General features: G+C 41.9%; 1 protein-coding gene across 1 annotated transcript in view; it reads left to right on the top strand.

The window, feature by feature from the left end:
• Positions 1-14,414, top strand: part of SH3YL1 (SH3 and SYLF domain containing 1) — a 41,403-nt gene that overhangs the window by 12,958 nt on the left and 14,031 nt on the right. Inside the window, exons 5-8 of the mRNA XM_080914992.1 lie at positions 9,098-9,210; positions 9,815-9,943; positions 11,338-11,500; positions 12,308-12,386. Coding sequence (XP_080771118.1) covers positions 9,098-9,210; positions 9,815-9,943; positions 11,338-11,500; positions 12,308-12,386 — 484 coding nt within the window. The remainder of the gene's footprint in view (positions 1-9,097; positions 9,211-9,814; positions 9,944-11,337; positions 11,501-12,307; positions 12,387-14,414) is intronic.

Here is a 14,414-nt window from a genome sequence, read left to right on the forward strand (position 1 = left end):
GTGCCTGAGCTTTGACCTTTGATGGATGTATCTCCATCTTTATTATTATAATTTGTTCTATTTTTAGAGATATAACCTCAAATTTGTATCTTTTGTCATTTTGGGGTTTTTTTTTTTTGTTTGTTTGTTTGTTTGTTTGTCTCCCAGATCCTGATAAAGTGAATTTACATCTCAGTAAAAGCTTTAGAGCTATCAATGACCTTGAATGGGCGAACATTATTTGTTTAAAAAAAAAATAAAGACCAAATAGGGTAAAACTTCTCAGCATGCCAAACATTTTATGTTACAGATTTAAATGATAAGTCATATTTTTCTTCTGAGTTCTAAAAGCATCAAGCCATCTTAACCTTTATCTTAATCTTTACCTATAAATATCCTTGATTAGACAATTTAAAAATTAAATACTAGGAGCCATGACAATAACACACAAATTTACCATTTGCTGTGAGAATTTTTTTCCTAGGATCTAGTCTCTTTGGAGTCTTCACCTCATATGTATAACAGCTTTCCCATAGCTGCACAAGTTGACATGCCCCCCTCAACACTAAAAATCCCTGGGGCCTTATGGGATTAGGGCCTGATTGCCTACAACTACTGAGAGGAGGGACTGGATACCAACTGGAGGGTCCAGGGGCCTTGTCTGTCTCCTTCCCTGGAGGAATATGAGTACCTTAACAAGCCTAGCTGTGATTATTTCAAACTAGTAGTTATCCAGTTCAAAAGACATTGCGCGACATCATATTAGTGAGAAAAAGAAGTTGAATACAAATTATACACATGGAGTAATCTAGTACGTTTATGTTACCCATGTACATACTTATAAACCATTTGGCCTTGTAAGTTTCCAGGTAATAAACTTTGAAGAAAATACAAGATAGTTTTTATGATTTATACAGCACGTAGGGTAAATTAATGTTTGTAGCATCCAAGAGAATTTAGCTGACTATGATGCTGGAATTATGTTTGAAATATTTTAGACAGAGTCCCTTTGGTCCTTTCCATGTATGAGCATCCCATTACTATAAGCACCATCATGCCTTGAGATCAATAGTTGTAACCACAATCTGCAGTTCTAATCTCTTAGATGTCCATAAGCACACAGTGCCTTTTCCTTAGGCTGTTCTGTTCTCTTCCCTATCATAAAGTCGGTGGGCCACTGGCCCAGACCAGAGGCTTTGTAGGAAATTTTGATAGAAACATGCTTGGGTCTGAATTGGGCAAGTCAATCCTATCTCCAGAGCCAACTTTTCAGTGAGCTAAAACAACGTATGATAGCTTTCCAGTGTTATCCATTCCCAAAGACACTCATTTCCCTCTAAGCCTGAAGCTCCTGATCTCTATATTTGTAACGAGTTTGCATTTGTCTGCAGATGGAGACAGACAGCCTGGAACTTTAGTATGTGTATTTTTCCTCCTACAAAGATATCAAGTATCAGGATAATAGAATGATTCTATGAGGCATGGAGATCTTGGTTCTTTTGCCAGCAAAACCTCTAATTTATGTTTTCCTTTTGGCCCTTTTAAAACTTATAGTATCTGCTAAAACATTAAATAATAAATCTTAGGCATCTAAAGGAATTTAGGAAAGTTGGTGTTTTTTCCTTAGTTTGATGGGTCTTTATAATTAAAAAATAAGAACAGTGGCAAAATCATCTATGTTTGGTGGGGCAAAAACAAAGGCAGACCACAGTAATATGGCAAAGGAGTCCCAGGTAAGAAAAATATCTTATCTTAGAAGAAACAGTCTTAGAAATGCCCATAAAAAAGAGCAGGCATTAGGACCCAGCATAGCTTTTATCTCTAGTCTTCTGTCTAGCCCTGCAGCTAAGGGACTATCTTGTGGCCACTCTGATGTGTGACCCTCCCAACCTCACCAGCTGTCAAGACCCAGGAAGGGGTCTCCTGGGGCTTGGGGGCAGGGCCTAAAGAAGGAAGGCTTTCTACTCCTACACACACTGTAGTTCCTATAGTGGTGACTAAGACCGGGGTCACTGTGCTCCTGCCCTGCACCAAAGACCTTCCTTCACAGGCCTGGAGTTATTGGAACTAATCTAGCCAGCAAGTTATATGTCTCTGCTACAGCAGGCCAGAGGAACCCTTTCTTTCCTTCTTTCAGAGATACCTGACTGTATTTTGTTCTGAGTAAGATTCAAAACTACTACTTCTGTATGGAAAAACTATCCCTGATCTTAATTGAACCTTTTGTGTCAAGGAAAGAGATCTGTGGAGCAACCCCCCACCCTCCCCACCACCAAAGCACAGATTAGGCAGGCCTCAATGGTGAAAGTAAGTTTACATCTATTTTATCCTTCTGTGTCCAGCTGAACAGGCAGGCTTATGTCCTCAAAGAAAGTTCTTCCAGAACACTGTAGACAAAAAGAGAGTTCTGCAGGCAAAACAAACAAATGAGCAAACAAAACCCACAACAGGCAGCACATTCTTCTATACATCTATTCAAATATTACAACATTCATTCCCGTTGTTTCTGAGAAGTGCAGCTTCGAAAGCCAGAATAAGAATGTAATCATGACAGGATATGTCTTGAATACATTCACCAGCTTCTTTATAGGAAAATGGCAGCAAAGTCCAAGGCACAGAAAACAACAATGCTTCCAGCCTATCCTAGAATAATCTGACTGACAGAGTTCACAACAGACACTGAATTTCTCTGTCACTGGAATTTGGTAGGGGTTGGAGCACCAACCAACCTCAGCCTTTTACAGAGAGAAGATTAGTGATCCTTTGTCAGAGATGAGAGTTTAGTCTTTAACCCTCCAAGGACCAGGCTGAGTGAGGACTGGGAAGTGTTGGGAGACAATCCCTATATCTGGTTTGTGTGGTAAAACTAGCCACTGCCTCAGAGTTAGGGATGTGAGCCCCTGTCACAAGATCAACGGGGAAGTTGCTTAGCTTCCAGGCAGAGTCAACAGGGGTTGGGAGAATGGAGAGATGACATGTCTGGCCTCTGGAGTATGCTTAAGGAGGTGTTGTGTGACAAAACTTCCTGGGAAAATGCAATACTCATCTACTCACTGCATCTAGAGAACCATGACAGACCAAAGTCCCAACAGAGTGAACCAATGAGTTTTATTGGGCTTACTTATAGTAATATGGGTTGGGTGAGGGGTTGTTATAAGAGCAGAAGTGACTCAAAGACAGCTGCACCAATAAAGGCTTACTCAGTTCCAGGCAGTTCTTCTAGTTTCTGCTTCCAGGCAGCTGATCTCAGAGTTGTCTTTGCATTGTTAATCCCACGGGATGAGAGTAACATGACCCCCACAATATTTAAGCCAAATCTGAAGCAAGTTTTATTAAATACTTAGGAAGATGGACTCTGACCAGGACCTCCCCTAGGATTCCCAGAGAATGCCACTGAATTACATTAGACAGAGGCTTTTTTTTTTTTTTTTTTTTTTTTTTTTTTTTTTTGGCAACTCTTATAAAAACAGCATTTCAGCATTCAATTGGAGCTGGCTTATAGGTTCACAGGTTCAGTCCATTATTGTCAAGGCCGGAACATGGCAGCATCCAGGCAGGCATGGTGTAGGAAGAGCTGAGAGTTATATAACTTCATCCATAGGAAGCCAAGTGCTTCAGGCAGCTAGGAGAAAGGTCTCAAAACCCACCCCCACAGTGACACATTTCCTTTAACATGGCCACACCTACTCCAACAAGGCTACACCTCCTAATAGTGCCACTCCTTGGGCCAAGCATTCAAACCACCGCATTCCACTCCTTAACCCTCATAGGTTTGATCAAACACATGAGTCTTCGGATGCCATATTTAAACATAGCATAATACAAAATGCATTTAGTCCAACTTAAAAAGTGCCATATCCTGTAACAGTTGCAACAGAGTTAAAAGTCCAAAGTTCAAAGTCTCTTCTGAGATTCATCCAATCACTGATTTGTAATTCCAAAAACAAGATAGGAAACCAGCTGGGCAAACTCTAAACTCTTCATCTCCCTGTCTGATGTCAAAGCTGTCTTCAGATCTTCAACTCCTTTTTCACCTTTATTGACTACAACAAACTTCTTTCTCCTGGGCAAGTTCCACTCCCTGTTAGCAGCTTTCCTCCACAGATATTCCATAGCACTGGCATCTATAACATCTTAGAGTTTCCAAATCAACTTCAGCTTCACAGTTTCTTGTTCCAATGTCTGGGATCCATACATGATGTGCTGGCCTCCTTCAAAAGGCTCATGTCACTTCTCCAGCTCTGCCCTCTGTAGTACTCTAAGCTCAGGGTGATCTACTCCACTGCTGCTATTCTTGGTGGTCATCCCATAGTACTGGCATCTCCAATGCACTGGAGTCTTTTGCTGCAACTAGGCTTCACCCATAGCCTCTCATGGGCTCACTTCATGGTGGAAGCCTCAAATCCTTTACATGATCCTGTCAGTCCTGGGCCATCAACCAAAACTAAGGCTGCACTTTCACTAGACAGAGGCTTATAAAGGCAATACCTACAAGTTTATATACTTTCTGCCTTTATCCAATCAGGGACAAGCACACATCCTGACATACTTCCTGTCTACATACCTCCCACCTACATGTGATTCAGCACATCCTATGCAGTTGGGACAGCCAACCTTGTTTACTAAAGTCAAAACACATAACCTGTTATTTTACATGAATGGCCCCCATGTTCCAAGAAGTTACCTGTTTATGGGCAAGAGGAGCATAAATGTTAGAGGCATTTTTGTTTTGTAGATCTCTTAAGCACAGTAATTAAAACTTAAAATATAACTTTAGCCCTCTCACAAACTCTGAGAGTCCTCTTTGCAGCTCAGCTTCCCTCCACCTAAGGAGAACTTTCAACTTTTATTGCTTCCTCCAGGAGTATGCCTACAGCAGGGAGGAGCTAAGGAATCTCCTCAGTTTCAGGGACTTCCTGAAGCTATTTTTACTTGTTTACCTCCCTGCTTCAGAAGCTTCCACTGGAAGGAATGTTTCAATGTTATACATCAGAATGCAAAAGAACAGTACTCCAGGCTTCTTATCAGTGCTCAGAGGCAGGCTGATGGCTAGCAGCCAATTGTCAGTGTTACCTCTGAGCCATATTTAAGTTTATGTGGTGACCTAGTTAGTGACCCAGGAAAGAGACACAAATCTCAAGTGGCTTCTAGACAGGATCTCAGAGAAAGCACTCCTGAGAAGATTTCCCTCAGATGTTTTGGAGCTGGCATTTTTAGCTCTCATGTTTAAGGGTTTATTTAATTGAAAACTTGCACATTTTAAGTTAAATTTTAATACAAAACATTCAAGCTTTTATCAGATTCTCCATTTTTATACCGTCTCAGTGTTGCTCCACTGCCCAGCCTTCATCAGGAAGACTTTTCGGCTTTTCATGTTCAGCTATATAAATATTTCTCCTTGGCTGTTATCCTTTTCACTAGTAGCATCACAATAAAAAAGGGGGGCGGGGATCATCTTACTCTTACTTCAGAGAAACCAAATACAGAACAAATAGAAAATTAGAAGACTGACTTTTTCTAAGTGGCCTCTCAGAGTTTCTTTTTCTTTTCTTAAATTGGATATTTTATTTATTTGCATTTCAAATGTTCAAATCCCCTTTCCCGGTTTCTGCACTGCAAACCCTCATCCCCGAACTACCCTTACCCTACTTCTATAAGAGTGTCCCCCAACTCCTGTCTCACCACCCTAGCATTCCTCTACATGGGGGCATCAAGCCTTCACAGGACTAAGGGCCTCCCCTCCCAGTGGTGCCAGATAAGGCCCCTTCTACTCCTTCAGTCCTTCCCCTAACTCCTCCAGTGGGATCATTCTGATGGTTGGCTTTGAGCATCTGCATCTGTATTGGTCAGGATCTTGCAGAGCCTCTCAGGAGACGGCTGTTTGAGGCTCCTGTCAGCAAGCACTTCTTGGCATCAGCAATAGTGTCTGGGTTTGGTGTCTGCATGTGGGATGGATCCCTAGGTGAGGCAGTCTCTGGATGACCTTTCCTTCAGTCTCTGCTCTACTTTTTGTTCTTGTATTTCCTTAAGACAGGAACAATTCTGGGCTAAAATTTTGATGGATGGGTAACCCCAACCCTCATCTGGGAGGTGGGGAGGACATGCCTAACCTCTGGATATGGTCTCAACAGGCTCTCCCTCCCTTTTATGGGGTATTCCAGCTAATGTCATCCCTGTGGGGTCCTAGGAGACTCTTGCTTTCCTGGCATCTGGGACTTTCTGGTTGCTATCCTCAGTTCCCCATCCTCCATTACTACATACACATCTCTGTTCAATTTCCTGACCCTCTGCACATCTCTTCCATCTCCTCCCACACCTGATTCAGCCCCTCTTTTCCCCCTCCCTCTCCTCTCTTCCTCCCAAGTCCCTTCCACCCTCTATATATCTTGGTTATTCTGTTCCCCCTTCTAAGTAGGACTGAAGCATCCACTCTTTAGTCTCCTTCCTCTGGAGCTTCATGTGGTCCATGAGTTGTATCCTGGGTGTTCCAACCTCTGCCTAAAATCTACATATCAGTGAGTACATACCATGTGTGCTCTTTTGTGACTGAGTTACCTCACTCAGGATGATATTTTGGTGCATTTACACAATGGAATGCTTCCTACTCAGCTATTAAAAACAGTGACTTAATGAAATTCACAGGCAAATGGATGGATATAGAGTTTCTTTTTCTTATGTAACTGTTCTGAATGGTTGTAAGTGTAGGGTAGAAAGTCTGAGCTTACTTCCAAGTTTGAAAGCCCACCAAAACCTACCAGTTCCTGAGCTCGAAAACCTACCAATCCCTGAGCTAAAAATCCCACCAATTGCTGGGCTTGCCCCAAATTTAGGATTTGAAATCCCACCAACCCTACCCTTCATCCTAGAAAACTCCTCCCACAAGAAATCCTGTGTCCTGCTCAGTTCCCTACAACTTTTCTCCCTAGCAGAGGCAGCCACTTCTTGTGTATTTCCCAGTAAATCTCTTGTGTGAGATTTGTTGTGCAGTGTGAGTTTGTGGTGTGCCTTGGCTCCAGACTGCCAGAATACTTTTCTACTGATAGTCTAGCATTGCTGGAGAGAAATTTCCATCTTTTGAGTGTGAATGTACCAAACAATACAAGGTTGTTTTGTTACCTCCAGGTGCCTATGAGACGTGGTTATATAATCACAGCATGAAGTGCTTACATGGGCAGAAGGAATTCTCGCGGGTGCAGTGGAACAGGCCTGTAATCCCAGCATTCAGCAGACCAAGACAAAAACATTTTAAATCCAAGGCCAGCATTGGCTGCAGAATGAGAGACTGTAGAAAGCAAACAACCAACAAGGAAGAGATGCTAAACTATCCTGTCATGTAGCACTGCCATTCTCAGAAGTTGTCTTTCTGTCCATTGACATGAGTGATGATACAGAGAAAATAGGCCAGTCCCTGGGCAGAGCTATTGGGTATCAGACAGCCCAGGCTATCTTGGAGCAGGGGATGGAGTCAGAAGGAAGGCAATTAAGAAGATGGTAGAAAGCACACAGCTTTTATATGGCAGCCAGCAGGGTGGAGACCTAGCCTGATAAAGGCTGTCTGGATTGACTAGATGCCTTTGCCCAAGGTAGCTGACCTTTGGGGGAGATTAAGGGATGTTCCTAGAGGGTTGAGGGTGGTTTCTGGCAAAAACTAATGGGCCTTAGGAGATTTGCTTTTCTAGTAAACAGAAACCCTGCCTTTCTGCCTTTTGGCGTTAGTCATTCTGTTTACCTGGCCAAAGTTCTGATTAAGACAGTGTCACTCTTACTGCCATGGGGGAGGGGAGCTTACACTGAACAGTTGGCAAAAGATGAGAAAACTTCTACACTTATCAAGAACCACTTATATCAGGATGTTTTTGATGACAAGAATTTTCTGTACATCAAATGAAACACTGATTAGAAAACATTTAGAAAATTTTAAAGAACTGTACACATTAAGGCATCTTTTAGGATCTGCTTGGCCTGTTATGTGGCCACATAGGCTTCATTAATTTCTTTCCCTTACACGGTGGGGGGGTGTCTATGTGAGCATGCCACCACCACCATTACAAAGAAGGAAGCCAGGCTTTGAAAGTTTATCAACATGATTTCCCCCAAGATGACAAAGCAATTGAGAATTAGTGGCATTCACACCCAAACAGCTTCTAATTTAAGCCCAGCTTCTTAGTTCCTGCCATCTGCCTTCAATTTTACAGATACAGATGTGTGTCTGATCCTCGTGACAGTTGGGTGAGGTAGGTTCTGTGTTAAGGCCTTGGGGTACCAAGAACAGTATGCCACCTAAGTATCACAACTTAAGGGGACAGGAAGTGGAGGTTAGTACTGCCGTCTCCAGTGACGCCTCCCATATGATAGGTGATACTCCTTTTCTCTCATTTTGGGCCGGCTATAACCATTATGAATCTGAAAAACAAACTCTTAATGTTTTATTAATCTAAGCATTCACTTGAGTCTCCTTAGGCATTACTAACAAAAGCCAACTAACACCATTTAAATATTTAATATGCAGTGTGAGGGTACTAAGTATACAACCACTTACAGAGTTAGGGTAGAAGTCACCTCAAACATGAAGCCTGGTGTGAAGTCTCAGCTCTGCATTTCATGAGACTAAATTTTGCCATTTATTTTGAGAGCAGAGGCCATTTTGGTCTTCACCTTTTTGTTCTGGCTATTGGTGTGACGATTTGCAGGCTCATTGGTACATTGTTAGCTGCACTGCCAGTTGTTGGGAGAGATGGAGAGTACGGAAGGCTGGGTGGCTCACATAATTACCTGTACAAGGCTGGCTTCTGATCTTATCTACTCAAAATACTGGCATCCCTTTCATATCTGGCTCCCTGTCTACATTTAAAGTTTACATTATATATAGTATAGCTGAGTTTCTCACCGTGCGTTTTATGCAATATTTGGGTATGGCTGTTTTGTTTTTGTGGTTTTTCTCTTGGGGAGGGGGATGCTGTTTGTTGAGTCAGTAGAGTAGCTAGTAGCTTGGAATTTGGTATGTAGACCAGGGTATCTTTGAACACACAGAGATAGTCTAGCCTGTGCTGCCCAGTGCTAGGCTTAAACACGTACAGGAGTATGGCTATTTATAAATGAGTTGGTTTCTACATTTCAGGTATCAGACTTGGTGATAATTCTGAATTATGACAGAGCAGTAGAAGCCTTTGCGAAGGGAGGAAACCTGACCCTTGGAGGGAATTTTACTGTAGCAGTTGGGCCCCTAGGCAGGTGAGTAAAGTATTCTGAGCTATAAAGACAAAATAGTCATAGTTTTTCACATTAAAAAGAAACTAAGTTAAAATGGACATATGATTTCTAAAGTTTTTCATAAGCACAGGCCATGCTTTCTGCTAAACTGACATAAAATTTTCTGTAAGTATAGTCAGGTTTTATTAACTGATAAAGGGCATGCATGTTCTAGAATAAAAGGGTTTTTTTTTTTTTAAGTAAATCATTTGAGAGATGGTTGACTCTTTCACTGAATTTATTTTCCTTCTCTTAATGAAACAGTATTCTTGCCTTAGTAATCATGGCAGGGAGTTACAATCGCACCTGCTTATAGAAGTTTAACAGTGGGCCATCTGAAATGTTCTATGAAGAAGAATCTATACCCAGCACTCCACTCTGGTTCAGAGGACCAGCTCCCAGACCTCCCTGTGCAGTGTAACCCCACCAGACCCTTCTACAGCGCTTTCATGTGAAATGTATTCTCACAGCTGCCTTCTCTTCAAGCCACATTAAAACTATAGCTTGGCCAAAGAAAGCCGAGGCCTAGGAAGACAGGCTAAGTGCCAGTGGTGAGCGGTCATTTTGGTTCTTCCATCTTTTGCAGGAACCTGGAAGGCAACGTGTCCCTGAGGAGTTCTGCAGCCGTCTTCACATACTGCAAATCCCGGGGCCTCTTTGCTGGCATTTCCCTTGAAGGAAGCTGTTTGATAGAAAGGAAAGAAACTAATCGGAAGTAAGTTCATACACAGCGACTTAGATTTTACTGAAGTATGAGATGAGAAGGTGATACTTCAAAGGTTGTCATAGTCAAGAGTTTACAAGCATTCTTATATTCTCATTTAAATACAAGTTCTATATTTACAGTCCTTAAGATGAAATTAGTGTTGCCTGAGGCTGGGGAGATGTCTCAGCAGTGAAGAGCACTTGTTGCTCTTACAGAGAACCTAGGTTTATTTCCCAGCATCCACATGATGGCTCACAACCACCAGCCGTAATTCCAGTCCCAAGGGATGAGACACTTTCTTTTTACCTTTGAGGATACCAGACAAGCATGGAGTTCACATGGATATACCTAGGCAAAACACAAATAATTATAATAAAGTAATTAAAAAATTTGAAAAGTAGTATATGCTTATGAAAATAAAAGACAAAATAAACAAAGCGTGTTACATTTTTTCTTACTAATACTTTTCAGCTACCTCCTCTGCCTCCTCAGTCTTCTTTTGCCAAATAAGATGACAATCATGGCATATATTCAATTGCAGATGCTTTTCTTTCTGCTTAGCATTATAAATAGAGACCAATTTTGATTCAAAACCTAATTTGATTTTTAAAACATTTGTTGCTATCTCAGAGCTTCCTTAATCTTGTATCTGGACAGTTTTTCCTCAAGAGAGTCTTAGAGATCAAACCCATCACTACAAAATCACAAGTCAAGGGGACCAGTCTGAGTGACATATAGGGCCCTGCCAATATGGACAGACTGTCCACCGAGTGAATGCTCCTACCAGGCTCACACCAACTTGCCCCAGAGTACATACCACACAGCCACCTTGCATGTAAACCAGAACTAGTCTGAATGAGGGAAATTAAGGTTTGTGAAAGTCTTCATCCTGTAGAAGCAAGAGTGGTGTGTCTGTCTACTTCTGGCTTCATGAAGTTGAGAATGATTTTAGAAACTCCTAATTCTAGGTCTTTAGCGGTCCTCTTCCTAAAGCCCAGCTAAGTCTTAGGTAAACTATAACAAGTAATTCCTTAATGAGCTGCAGGTCCTCCAGTTAAAATTAACATTTTGAAGAAGTTGCAAAGCTACGTATAGGATTTCTTTTGTAGAAAAGCATAAAATAAAGGTCATGAAATATGTATGCTCTGTATGTTTATGTATTTCTGTATAACTGTGTTTGTGTGTGTATGTGACATGATTTATGTATGAAGGAAAGTGCGTGTCAGTATTTATGTACAGTAACTTAGAAAGTGAGCCTAGAGAGAGTCTAAGAACTGGATATGGGGAAAGGTGTGTGATATGTATTTCATAAGAACAATTATACATGTATGTGAATGTGCATATTTACTTCCAAAGCAGCTCTGTATGCTACAAAAAGAAGTTCTTAATTTTGTATTTACTAGATTTTACTGTCAGGACATTCGAGCTTATGACATTTTATTTGGAGACGTTCCTCAGCCTGCTCAAGCAGAAGACCTTTATGAAATTCTTAATTCCTTCACTGAAAAGTATGAAACTGAAGGACAGCGCATCAATTTGAGAAAAGTCGCACGGGAGCAGAGAAAGGTGCTGTGGCCAGGCTTCTTGTTCGCCTCAGTGAGCACAGGGACTCTGTCTGAGGACATCGCTCTCTGCTGTCAACTTCCCAGTGATTCACTGAGCTTCCTTGATGATTCATTTATGTGAAGTCTTCACAAGTGTCCTAGAGTTTGGACATTGTGGAGATTTTAAGAATAGCTTGTCTTCTATAGTCGTATGTCTCTTAGGATGAAATCTGGTAGTGTCAGAGAACCAATTCTAGCTGTGGCTTTCTTTCGTTGGCCCCTACTTTGTGCCTGTTGTGAGAGTGAAACTGAAGTTTCCACTACCTTTCTCTGCTGACTGCTCCTGTGACTCTATCACTGGACTTTCAGCCCTATAGGCCACATACAGTTGTCAGAGGGGAGCGGCTCATGCCAGAGTGTACTAGACCACACACACACACACACACACACACACACACACACACACACACACACATACACATACACACACACACACATACACACACACACACACACATATACACACACACACATACATACACATATACACACACACACACTCACAACCACACACACATACACACACACACACACACACACACATCCACACACATCAGAGAGGAGCAGCTCAGTGCCAAAGTGGACTAGTTCAGTCCATATTGGAATGTCTCATTCAGCCCTGCACCTTGTCTCTGAGAGACACACAAGTCTCTGAGAGCCCAGATGATAAATAGAAAGGCGGAAACCTAATAATCAGATTAGAGGCAGAACCATCCTATCCTTATGAGTCGATTTTTAAATGCTGTGTATTTATTCTTGTGCCTCCCAGGCCAAAGAATTGCCTCCAAAACCATCGTCAAGGCCTCAGCCATCCCGCCCACCCGTGCAGCTGAATGCTGGCTCCCAGGGTAAGTGCTTCTGCTGTCGTTTAGATACAACAGTATTTTAGTAAATGTTAAGTATTAAGAAAACAGGTACCCTTTGTTATACTTCTATATCAAATAGAAAAACATTTAAGAGAAAAATAAAGGTTCAGCATTTTCTAACCATGACTCAGGCTTCCTCCATACACGAGTCTTTGCTGTTGTAATTTGTGAAGACGTCTCTCACTATAAGGTATTTTTTGAAATCTACAATGAGATTTATATATATTTTTATCATATGGGGCTTGAGAAATGGCTCGGCATTTAATAACACTCAGTGCTCTTGCAGGGAAAGCTGTCTCCATTCCTAGCATCCACGTGGCAGCTCAAAACCTTCTGTAACTATTTCCAGGAGACTGGGCACCCTCTTCAAGTCTCTGGGCATTGCACATGTGTGGTTCATATATGATAAAATAAAAATAAAGGAATCTTTAAAAATTCAATTTATTTTGCTGTATGTTCTTAGAAGTACACGGTCTCCGTGAAGTGAATAGGTATAGTATGCTGAGGACCACCCTCAGTGGTTTTGGGGTTCTCAGCGGCGGGAGGATTGGGTCAGGCAATGACGCAGGTGCAAGCTGGCAGGTGACTCATTGCTGTTCTGAAGCTGCGCTTGGAGACAGCTTGCAGTCTCTTTCCCCCTCTCATGTTTTTTTCCTCTCTCTCTGAGTTCACCTCAGTCTATTATTAGTGACACACTTCCTTGTTATAAATAATACATAATGAAAACACTTTTCATTGTGTTTCTTAAACCCATTCATTAGTTTTCCTGAGAAACCCCATGTAACTATGCCACCAGAAGTACAATGTGCACACAAAGTCATAGTTCAGTGTCTGCAAAAGCAGGTTATACATTAACTGTTAACTCTCAGAAAAGCTTCCACATCACAGGGCATCTGGCCATCAACTGGTGGTTGCAGCATTAGCCTGAGAAGACAAAGATGCTAAACAAGTCGGGGTGGTGTTAGTATTTTTAACTTGTCTATATTTGCAAAATCTCTTGATTAAGCTCACCCAAATACTTATTTCTGCTGTACTTTTCAAATAGGCGATATTTTTATATGCAATATTAATTCCTCTTGCGGCTTCTTCCAGGGATACTTCACAAGTCCAAATTCTATCTCTTAAAACTTGTACCCTAATGTCCTTGGGTAGAGAGTGCTGGGGGGATCACCTCAGTATGTTCCAATCTTTCCAGGAAGGTCAGTTCACTAATCCCGTAGATCCAGCTATTTCTTCCTCTGTCTTGTCCTTTGTATTTTCAGTGGCCATCCCTGTCCTCGGTGACCCAGGCCCAGTGTTCCTTTTCCTTGGCGTCTTCAGTTTTCTTTCTAAAACTTCAGTATTTTCAAAAACCATTTCCTGCTTCAAATATCTGCTGGTACAACTCAATCATCCTGGGTCGGCTAAGATTTCCCAGAGAACAATTAAGGCAGTTGGCTTTCACATCCAGAACCCCTTGTCCCGTTATGCCTGGGTTAACTGCTTGAATGGCCAGGGCCAGGGCAGTTTGTTACAGTAGACATCAGAACCATTTCCTTCTCTGATAACGCTCTCAATCCCTTTCCCAGAAATTTTACCTTTCCCAGAAAATTTTACCGAAGTTGCATTTGAAGACAAATATGATATAAAAAGCAACAAGACAGGCACGCACACATGAAAGAGCAATGTCATTTGTGCACTAGAAAGCCAGCGATGCATTATGCAGGTTGATGGTGCTCCTGCAGCCGAAACTGTCATGCAGCCGAATTGGCAGCCATGTTGCACCTGACATAACTAGGTTTTATAAACACTCAGGTTTCTTCTTGCCATCATACCTGTTTTAATAATAAAAAAAAATAAGCCTTTTTATTTATTTACATTTCAGATGTTGCCCCCCCTTTTTGGTCCCCCCTCCACCAGCATCCCCCCTTCCCTTTACCTCTAAGAAGGTGCTCCCCCACCCATCCACCCACTCCCACGTCACTCCTCTAGCATCCCCCTTCTCTAAGGTATCAAGACTCCTCAGAACCA

The sequence above is a fragment of the Micromys minutus genome (genome assembly GCF_963924665.1).
Source record: "Micromys minutus genome assembly, chromosome: 1".
Classification (NCBI taxonomy): Eukaryota; Metazoa; Chordata; class Mammalia; order Rodentia; family Muridae; genus Micromys; species Micromys minutus.